At 40.8% G+C, this 12279-nt stretch overlaps 1 protein-coding gene across 2 annotated transcripts in view; it reads left to right on the top strand.

The window, feature by feature from the left end:
- Positions 1–12279, top strand: part of dna2 (DNA replication helicase/nuclease 2) — a 130552-nt gene that overhangs the window by 81441 nt on the left and 36832 nt on the right. For both annotated transcript variants that reach the window (XM_043712247.2, XM_087999146.1), the window contains exons 12-15: positions 3021–3137; positions 5614–5723; positions 6100–6209; positions 6486–6710. In XM_043712247.2, coding sequence (XP_043568182.2) covers positions 3021–3137; positions 5614–5723; positions 6100–6209; positions 6486–6710 — 562 coding nt within the window. The remainder of the gene's footprint in view (positions 1–3020; positions 3138–5613; positions 5724–6099; positions 6210–6485; positions 6711–12279) is intronic.

The following is a 12279-nucleotide window of genomic DNA, read 5'->3' as shown; positions in this document are numbered from 1 at the left end:
CCATCTGCCCTTTACACTATAATGATGTGCTCGCTTAGAATTTCCCTACACGACAGAGCTCCAGATCTCAGTACTGGCTTTTTGTTCACTCATGGGATGTGTGTATCACGGGCTGGCCAACATTAGTTGTCCATCCCTAGTTACTCTTGAGAAGGTTTTAGTGAGTTGCCTTCTTGAATCAATGCAATACATGTTGCTGTAGGTACCCTACGTTGCTGTTATCAAGGGAGTTTCACGATTTTAACCCAACAACACAGAAGGAATGCCATTGTATTTCCAAGACAGGATGAGAGTGCTTTGGAGGGGAACTTGTCAGTGGTGGTGCTGCCCTTGTCCTTTTGGGTGTGAAAGATGTTGCCGAAGGATCTTTGGCAAATTTATTGTAAATGGTACCTTGAAAAATTCAAGATAGTAAGGCTCTTATGGGTTGTGGAGCAATTGGATGTTTGTGGAAGTGGTGCCAGTCAAGCAGGCTGTTTTGTTCATGATGGTGGCAAGTTTTTTGTGTTGTTGGAGCTACACTTATCCAGGTAAGTGGTGAGTATTCCATCGTACTCCTGATTTGCATGGAACATGGAACAATACAGCTCAGGAATGGGCCCTTCAGCCCACTATGCTGTGTGAAACTTGATACCAAGTTTGATTCCTTCTGTTTGCCCTCAGTCCGTGTTCTTCCATTGCCGACATATTTGTGTGCGTATCTAAAAGTCCCTAAAGCACCTCTATCGTATCTGCTTCTACCACTCCTCTCAGAGCATTTCAGACTCCTATTACTTTGTTTAAAAAAATTGTCCCTCACACCTCCTTTGAGGTTTTTCTCGTCTCACCTTAAATGCATGCCCTAGTATTCAAATCTTGGGGGAGAGCGATTCTGACTATTAACCCTATCTATGCATCTCATAAGTTTATAAACATCTATCAAAGGTCTCCTCAGCCTCTGCTGCTCCAGAGAAAGCAAGCTGAGGTTTTTTAGCCTCTCCTCATAGCTCATACCCTCTAATCCAGGTATTAAGGCTTTTCTGTACCCTCTCAAAGCCTCCATATCCTTCCTGTAATGTGGTGACCAGAATTGAACACAACACTCCCTAACCAAAGTTTTTCAAAGCTACAACGTGACATCATGACTCTTGAACTCCATTCCCTGACCAATAAAAGCAAGCATGTTGTATGCCTTCTTTACCACCCTAAGTACTTTTGTGGCCCCTTTCAGGGAAACAATAGACTTGGACCCCAAGATCCCTCTGTACATCAGAGCTGTTCAGGGTCCTGCCATTAACTTTATACTTTTCCTAATTAAACTCCATCTACCATTTCTGCAACTGATCTAAATCCTGCTGTGTCCTTTGACACCCTTTTACATAATCCACAACTCCACTGCACGCCAATAGTCACAGACCTCCAGCCTGAAAAGCACACTTTCACCACTACCCTCTGCCTTCTGAGTCTGTGCATCTTAATCTTCTAGATGAGCCTACATGAAATACCAAGTCGAAAACCTTAACAAAATCCATGTAGACAACATCCATTGCTCTACCTTCATCAATCACCTGTTACTACCTTGAAAAATTCAAGATAGTAAGGCATGACCTGCTCTGCACAAAACCATGCTGACTGTCTGTAATTAGACCCATGCTTTTCCAAATTCACATAAATGCTATCCTTATGAATACTTTCCATTAGCTTCCCAACCACTGATCTGAGATTCAATAGTCTGGTTTCCTGGATTATCCCCATTTCCTTTCTTGAACAGAGGCTTGTGCCTTATAAAGAGGAACCTCAATTATCCGAATATCTGATTATCTGAATAAGATCTCAAGGTCCCATAAAAACATTACGTCAAAGAAGTAAGTGAATTTGGATTACCTGTACTAAAGAACATGTGAAAACGCTGGCAAAAACAAAAACCACAAGCACCTCAAGCAACAGCGACTGAAATTTTTTTAAACGTAAGGGTTAGTTACACAACCCTTTGCAAAAGTAAGTACTTTATTCCCATCACTTTGCTGGGCCATTCATGAAAAACATGGCAGAGAAAGTAAACAGGTGTGCGAGGCGATGCTTCTGTCTTTCTATGGTGCCGCTGAGTTCAGCGGCAACTGACAAATGCACTTGTGATTGTAGAAGCTGTTTGGGACCTTGTTTAATGCTGGAATTTCATATATTTATGTGATGGTAAGGATTTAGTTCTTCTCAGTTTAACCTGTAATTTGCAGAATGCAAAGATCAGTTTGTTTAGACAGCAGACTCATCAAAATTATAGATTTAAACAAACTCTCTGGTTGAGGACAGTGTTAGATCAGTGTGGCTTCCCTTGTTTAAGGTCAAATTGATTATCTGAATAATCATATCTGAGTGAAATACTGCCTGCCCGACTCATTCGGATAATCAAGGTTCCTCTGTGGATTGTGGGCATGCTTTGGGGTGCTAAGATATGAATTACTTGTTGCCATATTCCTAGCCTATAATCTGCTGTCGTGGCTTCTGAATTTAAATGGTAAGTCCAGTTGAGATTCTGGCCAATGAATGAACCAACGGAATTGTAGGAGATGCGAGAGACTGGCCTTGGCATCAAGGATCCCTGGCAAGTCAATAGGAATTAATGGGAAAGCTCTCTCCTATTTGGACTGATACCTTACACAGTGGAAGATGGTTGCTGCTCAGGATGACTCACTGGAGTGATCCACAGTTGGGGAAGCCCTGATCTACAAGGCACTAATAAGGAATACTTTCCACCTGCATGGTTGAATCTAGCTCCAAGAACGCAATAAATTCTACACTATCCTGCCATCTTTTGAAAATTGGCTTGAAATGGGCAGTAAATGCTGATCTTGCCAGTGATGATCACATCTGATGAAATAGCTTTATAGATAATGACTTGCACACTTCAATCATTTTGTTAGAGTTCTATAAATGGAGAACTTCCAGACTGTTGCCACTATGTGCTTTAAAATGTACCAGAGTCAGAATGTATTACTGCATTGATAATATCACATTGACTAGAACTCTTCATTGCCCTGCAGGAACCTCTCCAGGCTGCCTCTAGAAACTATCTTCAGACTCGATCATGATGAGGGAGTTGGAAATATGCACATTCATTTAGGGAATCTTTCAAAGCTGATGGAACAATCTGCAGTCAGGTAACGGTGTGGAGGATGTTAAACTGAATGTTTTGTATTTTTTTAATTCTCATCATCAGCCAGGTAGGGCAATATCAGTTCCCTAGGTTATGGAACATATTCTCATCTGATCATCAAACACTGAAATGGCAGGCATTAGACAACATAATATTCATTTTCTTTTTGAACTATGTGATCTGGACTTGGGTATGTAGGTTATAACGTCAAAGGTTTGCAGACTTTATGAAACTCAAATGTAGATTGTGGTAATTGTCAGGATATCATAAGTGAGCTAGAAGAATGATGAGAGGCAATATGACCAAAACGCTTTCACTTTGAAAGGTGTGCAAGATCTGGCATGTATGTTAAGCAGTCTTTTAATATGACCGAAAACAGTTACAAAGGCTGCCGTTTTTAAAAATAAACATCTGTTGAGTTCCTTTGCTTTATTAATGAAGCATAAGTCTTTGCAAGTCATGTTTCCAAGTACTTGGCGTTTTTTTAAAGATGGGCAAATGGAGAAGACTTTGAGTGGTGTGGCTTAGCCCTGATAATGAAGGCTGACATATTAGTTCTACAAAACTTGAGTATTGCTGAAAACATTCACATTTTCTCAAAGTTTTTTGTCTTGCTCTCAGAATTCACAAGAATACTAGATTAAGGGAAAAATCTACATTCTCACCCTGAAAGGAGAGAGCTGGTTGATTGGCAAGGGGACACTGATTGGTGGGGGCAATGCCATGGAGAATGCACCAGTTGATAGTTGACAATTAACTGCTAGGCCTTGTTTAAATTTTAAACTAGACAAGGTGTCTCCAGTTAAGGTGTTACCTAACTAAGTAACCAGTGAATAGTATTGTCTATTTTGTTGAGTTGAAGCAGGCACAGAGCGTGTACATATTCTTCCTGTCTGCAGGAATAGGGCCCTCCATATTAATCTATGTAGTTTCCAGTACAGTTGCACCACATTGTGAGCTGAATGGATAATCCTAAATTTGTTGACTTTACACACTGAGCAAATGTTGAATTATATCTAAATTTGGAAGTTTGAGAGTTTTGCGAGTATGGTTCTTTGGATACCTTGTCATGACTAGCTGAAGAACTGTGCTGTTTGAACTGTCCGCCGGTCTTTGAGATCTAAGGCCTATACACTTGACATCTATCTGACATTGAAATTTATATACCACATTGTATGATCAGCAGAACATTTTTTTCACTTGATGGCAGCACCCTTTTTGTGGTGCACATTAGTTGTGCTGCTACTGAATAGTAGGATAATGAGGACAATGATGAGCAGGAATTAGAATCAGTGTAACTGGGAGATAGTGGCAGATAAACTGGGAGGATTAGTTATAAGCCAACAATATCTATAGTGTATTCTTTTTGTTTTCTTAAAAAAAGGAAATACTTACACTCCAGGTAATAACTGGCTGGTCAGTTTAAAGTCTGTGACAAATATTATTTCAGAAATAACAATCGGGGAATGACAATTAACAGGCAGCAATCAAAGACATTTGAATTAATTAAGAAATCCAGCACAAACTTGTGAATAATTGTGATTGACAAATTCAGTTTTTTGATGAAGTGATAGAATAGGTTGTTGAAGGGAATGTGGTGGATGTTGAAGTGTTTGAAAGTACTACATAAAAGGCTGTTAGTATTTTCAAATAGATTGTGTGTGGATGGGAGAGGGAGGGTGTGGGAGTGAGAGCATCTGTGTAGGCGGATGGGTTGGAGAACATGTGTTGGGAGGAGGGAAATGTGTGAATTCTTGAGACTGGGACAGGCTTGCACCCTTTCCTTTCTCCTCCCATTCCAAAACAAAAAGGCTGGGAGAGGAGGAAATCCCTGGCTAAAAGTAGGGATTCTGAACCCACTTAAATATGAATTCCACCAAAGCTTGCTTGAAGGGTATGTCATCAGAGGTGAACCAGGGTCATTATTGGTTAAACCTAACTCCTCAGCTTGGTCTTGGTCTTGGTCCCAACTCATTCTGAGTGATCAGGACTCAAGCCCTGTATTACACTCCAGTTCTGCTTCCTAACCAAAAAGGCAAAAAACTAAAAGGTTTATTCGTTTATGCAGCTGCTTGGCACTTTTTATTGGCAGTTTTTGTTTGTTGTTCATTTATATCATTGATCTATTACTTTGGAATTTTTTTTTCTCGTGAAATTCATGTTTACTATTGTACCAGATCTTAGCTTCTGAAATATTCCAACAGGTTCCCACTGAGAGTAAACTTAACATGTTGCCTCCCCACCATGTAAAATGTTCAAAAACTCTGCTCTATTCTGTCCTATCGAATACTCCCAAGTCAGATGTACACAGCGTAAAGAACAAAGATTCCATCAAACACAGGAAAAGGACAAGTCTTGTATTCAATATAAAGCTTAGCAACACCTTGTGAACATCTTGTAATAAAATCCCAATTAATACTTTACACATTTACTTGAATGAATATGCTATCAAAATAATGAGCATTTCTGTATTTTCTTAGTGATAAACTACGGGAATTGATCATTGACCTCAGGCCTCCACGGTTCATTCCCTTCCTGAGCACTGTACTCCCAGGGGAAGCAAAGGACACAGTGGCCAAAATTTTGCAAGGTATTTACTGTACCTTTTTCTGGTGCCTTTCAATTCAGATTAATAAATCATGTTTAACAGACTGGAATAAATGTGGCTGCACCTCTGCATCACCACCTTTGTTTATGGCTTCATACATGCTCCCTCTCCCAATCCCGTGCTTTTCCTTCCCCATCATACCCATCACTCCTTCCTGCACCTACTTTTCCTCTCCCCATGCTTCCCCTTCCTTTCTCTCTCATCCCTTCCCATCCCATCCACTTCCCTCATGTGCTTACACATTCCCCCTTGCACTCCTTCTGAACCCCCAACTATTTTGTTTTGTCTCACCCTTCCCCAATAGGCTCCCACACTCTTTACTTCAGCCACTGAAACTAACATTTTCTTCCATTCAAAGGCCTGAACAAACCTCAGAAACAAGCAATGAAGCGGGTACTACTTTCCAAGGACTACACGCTAATCATGGGCATGCCTGGAACAGGCAAAACTACCACTGTTTGTACTCTGGTAAGGGAAAGTACCCAGCATTGTAGCACATCGTGTTATAGGAAAATTGCCAATGCTGTCTGCCTAGATTAAGGGGTTAGCTGTCTGTAGGGCAGGGCCCATTCACTGGTGTCTGCTTCTGATCAGGCAAAGAAAGGAACCCTTGGGTAATTCAAGCTTCTGGAGACTTTAGACTTGCATTTTATTATTTGCAGTTCAGTATCCTGTTACTGTTAACATGTAAAGTTCATTTTGTTGGTTTTAAGATATATTTAGGTTACTTTATTGTTCTTTTAGGTGAGAATCCTTCATGCCTGTGGTTTCAGTGTCCTCCTGACTAGTTACACTCACTCAGCTGTTGATAACATTTTGTTGAAACTGGCTCGTTTCAAGGTGGGCTTCCTGCGTTTGGGACGTTACCAGAAGGTCCATCCTGACATTCGAAAATTCACAGATGAGGATATTTGCAGAAGGAAATCCATCCAAACCCTAACTGAGCTGGAAGAGCTGTATAAAAGTGAAGTAAGTAAGGCTATGGTTTAGTCTGACTCTGCATCATGCTACAATAATAGGCCCTCAGCTCCCATTGACTTGAAATTTAATTAGACCACCCTTATAAATGAGTGGTCTAAGAGCATGTCAGATGCTGGGAATTCACATTCTAATATGTCCAAAGCTTGCCTACCATCTAGAAGGCACATGCCAGGAATGTCATGGAATACTCTCCACTTGTCAGAATGAATATAACTCGAGCAACATCTGAGAAGTTTGACACTCTTGGTTGATAACCCATCCACCAGTTTCAGCATTGACTCCCATCACTACTAACAGACAGATGCAACAGTGTGTACATCTACAGTGTGCACTGCAGCAACTTACCAAGGCTCCTTTGACAGCACCATCCAAACCTATGACCTGTAACACTTAGGATATGACCTGTTGCCTTTTCTCTAAAATGTGCTTCCACTTATACACCATCCTTAAAATATATCGCTGTGGCAAACTCCTGATTGAATTGCTTTATTCAAAGTTATTCACTTTCCTGATGAGATTGTTAAGGATCCTTTTGAGGATGTAACAAATGGTGGATAAAGGGAACCAGTCAATGTAGATTATTTGGATTTCCAAAGAAGATCACTCTGCAAGAGCTCATGGTATTTAAAGATTGTGAGAAGATTTGTAGCTCGGGTGATCATTGTTGTGGTTCTGTTCGCCGAGCTGGGAATTTGTGTTGCAGATGTTTCGTCCCCTGTCTAGGTGACATCCTCAGTGCTTGGGAGCCTCCTGTGAAGCGCTTCTGTGATATTTCCTCTGGCATTTATAGTGGTTTGAATCTGCCACTTCCGGTTGTCAGTTCCAGCTGTCCGTTGCAGTGGTTGGTATATTGGGTCCAGGTCGATGTGCTTATTGATTGAATCTGTGGATGAGTGCCATGCCTCTAGGAATTCCCTGGCTGTTCTGTGTTTGGCTTGTCCTATAATAGTAGTGTTGTCACACACGCAGATGACAAGCAACATGAATTCGACTGGGACATCACAGAAGCGCTTCACAGGAGGCTCCCAAGCACTGAGGATGTCACCTAGACAGGGGTCGAAACGTCTGCAACACAAATTCCCAGCTTGGTGAACAGAACCACAACAGCTCATGGTATTGGTGGTGATCGAGGGTTCTACTTTGGCAGGAAGAACGGAAATGCAGAATATTTAAATGAAAGCAGATTAAAGAATGCTGCAATACAGAAGGATCTGGGTGTCTTTGTACACAAATGAAGATGTAGGAACAGCAATTAGGAAGTCAAATGAAAACAATAATAGAAATTGCTGGAAAAGCTCAGCAGTTCTGGCAGCATCTGTGGAAAGAAATCAGAATTAATGTTCGGGTCGAGTGGCCTTTCCTCCGAACTGAAATGTTATTTATTGCAACAGGATGGAGTTTACTACTGTGCAGGGCAATGCTGAGACCTTACCCCCTCTGGAGTATTATGTACAGATCTGGCCATCTTGCACACAGAGGGATTTATTGTACTTGTATTGGAAGTAATTAAATCACTTCCCCATCTCATGTGGTCACTGGGCTCAGCCCCTTCCTCGTGACCTGTAGTCACCTTCTCTTTCTCCCCCATCCCTCCTGACCTGTAGTCACTTATGCCCCCATATCCTATGGTCATCCATATTCTCCATACTGCTCTTTGTCATTTGCCTTGCACCCAGTACCCACAGTCAAGTTCTATCACTCCACCCCTCTCGATCACCCATCATCTTCTCTGATTCCGGTTACCTACCTTAATTCCTGCAATCGTATATACCAATACAACTTAGAACTATTCCACCTTCTGGTTTCTCTCATTGTCTCAACTTGTCTAATAAACACTTCCGCGCTTGATGCATTTTCCTGGAAATCAAATGGTTGGAGTTACCAGAGCAATTGGTTAAATCTGAATGCTGTTGTATATATCGTAAATGCTATAAATTAATTGTTCCAACGAGACCAAACTCCCTCAAAACTTATTAAGGCGATAGCCTAAACCCTAACTTTTATTTAAAGGCAAGTGTAAGGCACTGAGTTTCAATGTGATTCAATTAGTCAAGCTACTAAGCTTTAAGTAAAACACACTATATTCTTAAACCACAATTAAAATCCAAAACAAAAAAAACGATTTGGCATAACTTTAATTCTTTTGAAATATTTAGCAAAATAATAAAAAATTTTTATAGATATTTTTTAGAAATTTAACATTTTTACAAGTTTACAAAAATAAACAAAACTCTCAAATATAAACATTGATATACAATTAAATCAAATATACAATAGCCAAAATTTAACAAAAGAAAGAAAAAAAAATACCGAAAAAGAAAAAAAACAAAACTCAACTATCTACTAATCTAACCTATAACTAACCAGAGTGTATATTTAAGTCTCTTACATGCTCGGAATGTGTTAACATCAGATGTAATAAAACCCGTATTCGTGCGGGATTCCTCTCCTAAGGGGCCCCGGACCAGCCAGGTTTGTAATCTCAATTAAATAAAAGCCCTTGTTAGGATAGCCGAAATATCTGTATTTATGTAATTCAAAAAGGGCTTCCATATTTTATAAAATAATTCGGTCTTTCGGTGCACCATATTTGTAAGGACGTCAAGGGGAATACATTCCATAATTAATCTGTGCCAATTTGAAAGTCCAGGGGGGCCCTCAGCCACCCAGTTCACCAAAATATTTTTCCTTGCACAGAAAGAAAGAATAGAAAATAGTCTCTTCCCGTACATGTCCAGGGGGGGAAAGTTTGAAAAGCCCAAAAGGAGAGATACAGGGTCCACTTTAATTTCCATTCCTAAAATTTCTGTCAGGGTACTTGCTACTTTAGTCCAATATCTACGGATCTTATGACAGGTCCATAGGCAATGTACAAGAGTGCCACCTCTATTTTGCATTTGGGACACATTGGAGATTAGATTACTTAATGTGGAAACAGGCCCTTCGGCCCAACAAGTCCACACCGACCCGGCGAAGCGCAACCCATCCATACCCCTTTTTACCTAACACTACGGGCAATTTAGCATGGTCAATTCACCTGACCTGCACATCTTTGGACTGTGGGAGGAAACCGGAGCACCCGGAGGAAAACCACGCAGACACGGGGAGAATGTGCAAACTCCACACAGTCAGTTGCCTGAGTCGGGAATTGAACTCGGGTCTCTGGCGCTGTGAGGCAGCAGTGCTAACCACTGTGCCACCGTGCCTTAAATTTTGCCAGTCGAACCGGTGCTATATGGGCCCTATGAAGTATCTTCAGCTGGATAGCCTGGGTTCTGTTACAAATAGTAATTCTTCTAGCGTTTTCCCAAATATCATTCCACGTTTCTATAGAGATTTCTAGTCCCAAATCCTGATCCCATGTTTTAAGCAGATTATCCATATCTCCCGATGCTTCATCATGTAGTAAATGATAAATAGTACTGACGGAAGATACCCCCACTGGTCGTAGGACACTACATTCTCTATTGGATTTATAAAGACTATCTAATAACGTAGTCGTCTTCTGTATATAATCTCTAATTTGGAAGTATCGAAAGAGGTCTCCATTAGGTAATCCGAATTTCTGACGCAACTGTTCAAAAGACATCAGGACCCCATCCTTAAATAGGTTCCCTAGACATGAGATACCCCTGGATCTCCAGAGTTTAAAAGTGGCATCTGTTAACCCCGGTTGGAATCCCCATGCTCCCACTATCGGTGCATAGGGGGATGTTTTATGTGAATTGCCCTCATTTTGCCGCATTATATTCCAAGCCTTAATTGTGTTTAGTATTATAGGGTTTTTACAGTGATCTGTAATGATTTTCCTCTTGTCTGAGAATAAAAGGTTAATAAGTGGGTATTTTACTTGAGAGGCCTCGATGTCCAACCAGATTGATTGTGGATCAGACAAGACCCAATCAGCTATGTAACTTAATAGGGAACTTAACTGATATTTCCTAAAGTCTAGGATGTCCAATCCTCCCCTTGTCTGTGGAAGCTGTAGCTTCTTCAGCTTAATGAGGGGCCGTCTATGATGCCAGATAAAGGAACCCAGCCAGCCATATAGCCATCCTCGGAAGCATCACCGGAAGCATTCTCATAGGATATAGGAGACGGGGCAGGACATTCATTTTGATTAGTGCTATTCTACCCAACCAGGAAATTGGAAGGTCTCCCCATCGCTGGAGGTCCTGCCTTATCCTTTCCAGTAAATGCACAAAATTAGCCTTATGCAACTGACCAAATACTGGAATAATAAAAATGCCTAAATATAAGAAGCCCTCCAGGGACCAGCGAAAGGGAAAAAGGGATCCGTCCACTAAGTGGGGTGTCATAGCAAGGCCACCCATTGGCATAGCCTCCGATTTTGAAAAATTAATTTTATAGCCTGAGAATGCGCTAAATGTATTAATAACTTGGATTAGGCGAGGTACGGACATCAGAGGATTACTGAGGAATAGAAGAACATCATCTGCATAAAGGGTAATTTTATGTTTACCTGTACCAATCCTCAGGGCTGCTTTATTAGGATCAGCTCATATAGCTTCTGCTAGTGGTTCAATTATTAGCATAAATAACAATGGCGAGAGGGGACATCCCTGACGGCAGCCCCTACCCACACTGAAGCTATTCGAACCTAATCCATTGGTAACCACAACTGCTTTGGGATCACTATACAATGTTGAGACCCATTTGGTAAACACCTGTCCAACGCCAAACCTTTCCAATGTGTAAAACAAATATGACCATTCAACCCTATCAAATGCCTTTTCCGCGTCTAATGAAACTACTACTCCTGGTATCTTTCCCTGATGGCAGGCTTGAATCATATTCAAAACCCTTCTAATATTATTGGATGATCTACGGCCCTTAATACGTCTGATCCTCCTTTATAATATGTGGCAGTACCCTTTCTAGTCTCAGTGCTAACGTTTTAGAAAGGATTTTAAAATCTACATTTTGCAGGAATATTGGTCTATATGATGTACAATCTTCTGGATCCTTTCCTTTTTTAAGGATAAGAGAGATATTTGCCGCTTTCAGCGAAGGCGGGAGACAGCCCTGACTATATGCATAGTTATACATGTCCATAAGTGGACCAGCCAATATTTCTGTAAATTCTTTATAGAATTCAGCTTGAAAACCATCTGGGCCCAGTGCCTTACCACTCTGAAGTTGCCTAATTGCATCAAGTATTTCTTGGACTGTTAGAGGAGCATTTAGGACCGATACCTGTTCCGGAGTTAGGCCTGGAAAGGTCAAATTTTTAAAAAATGACTGCATCCTCCTCGTCCTATCTTCACAATCCTGCGATTTATATAACTGAGAATAAAATTCTCTAAAGATCGCATTAATCTTTTTATGATCCTAGTCAAAATACCCGTACTTTCCTTGATAGATGTAATAATCTGAGGGGCCTTTTTTTTTCTTTGCAAGAAATGCTAAGTATCTACCCGGTTTGTCGCCATATTCATATAACCTTTGCTTTGCAAATAATATTTCTCTCTTAGCCGTTTGTGTAAGCGTAGTGTTTAGAGCTGTCCTAAAAGCCGTAATCCTTTGCAATTTAATA

The sequence above is a fragment of the Chiloscyllium plagiosum genome, unplaced genomic scaffold, assembly GCF_037043375.1.
Source record: "Chiloscyllium plagiosum isolate Xiang-an unplaced genomic scaffold, Cpla_swu_hap1 HiC_scaffold_22, whole genome shotgun sequence".
Taxonomy (NCBI): domain Eukaryota; kingdom Metazoa; phylum Chordata; class Chondrichthyes; order Orectolobiformes; family Hemiscylliidae; genus Chiloscyllium; species Chiloscyllium plagiosum.
Note: the sequence above shows the minus strand (reverse complement) of the source record. Positions and strands in the feature narration are given on the sequence as shown.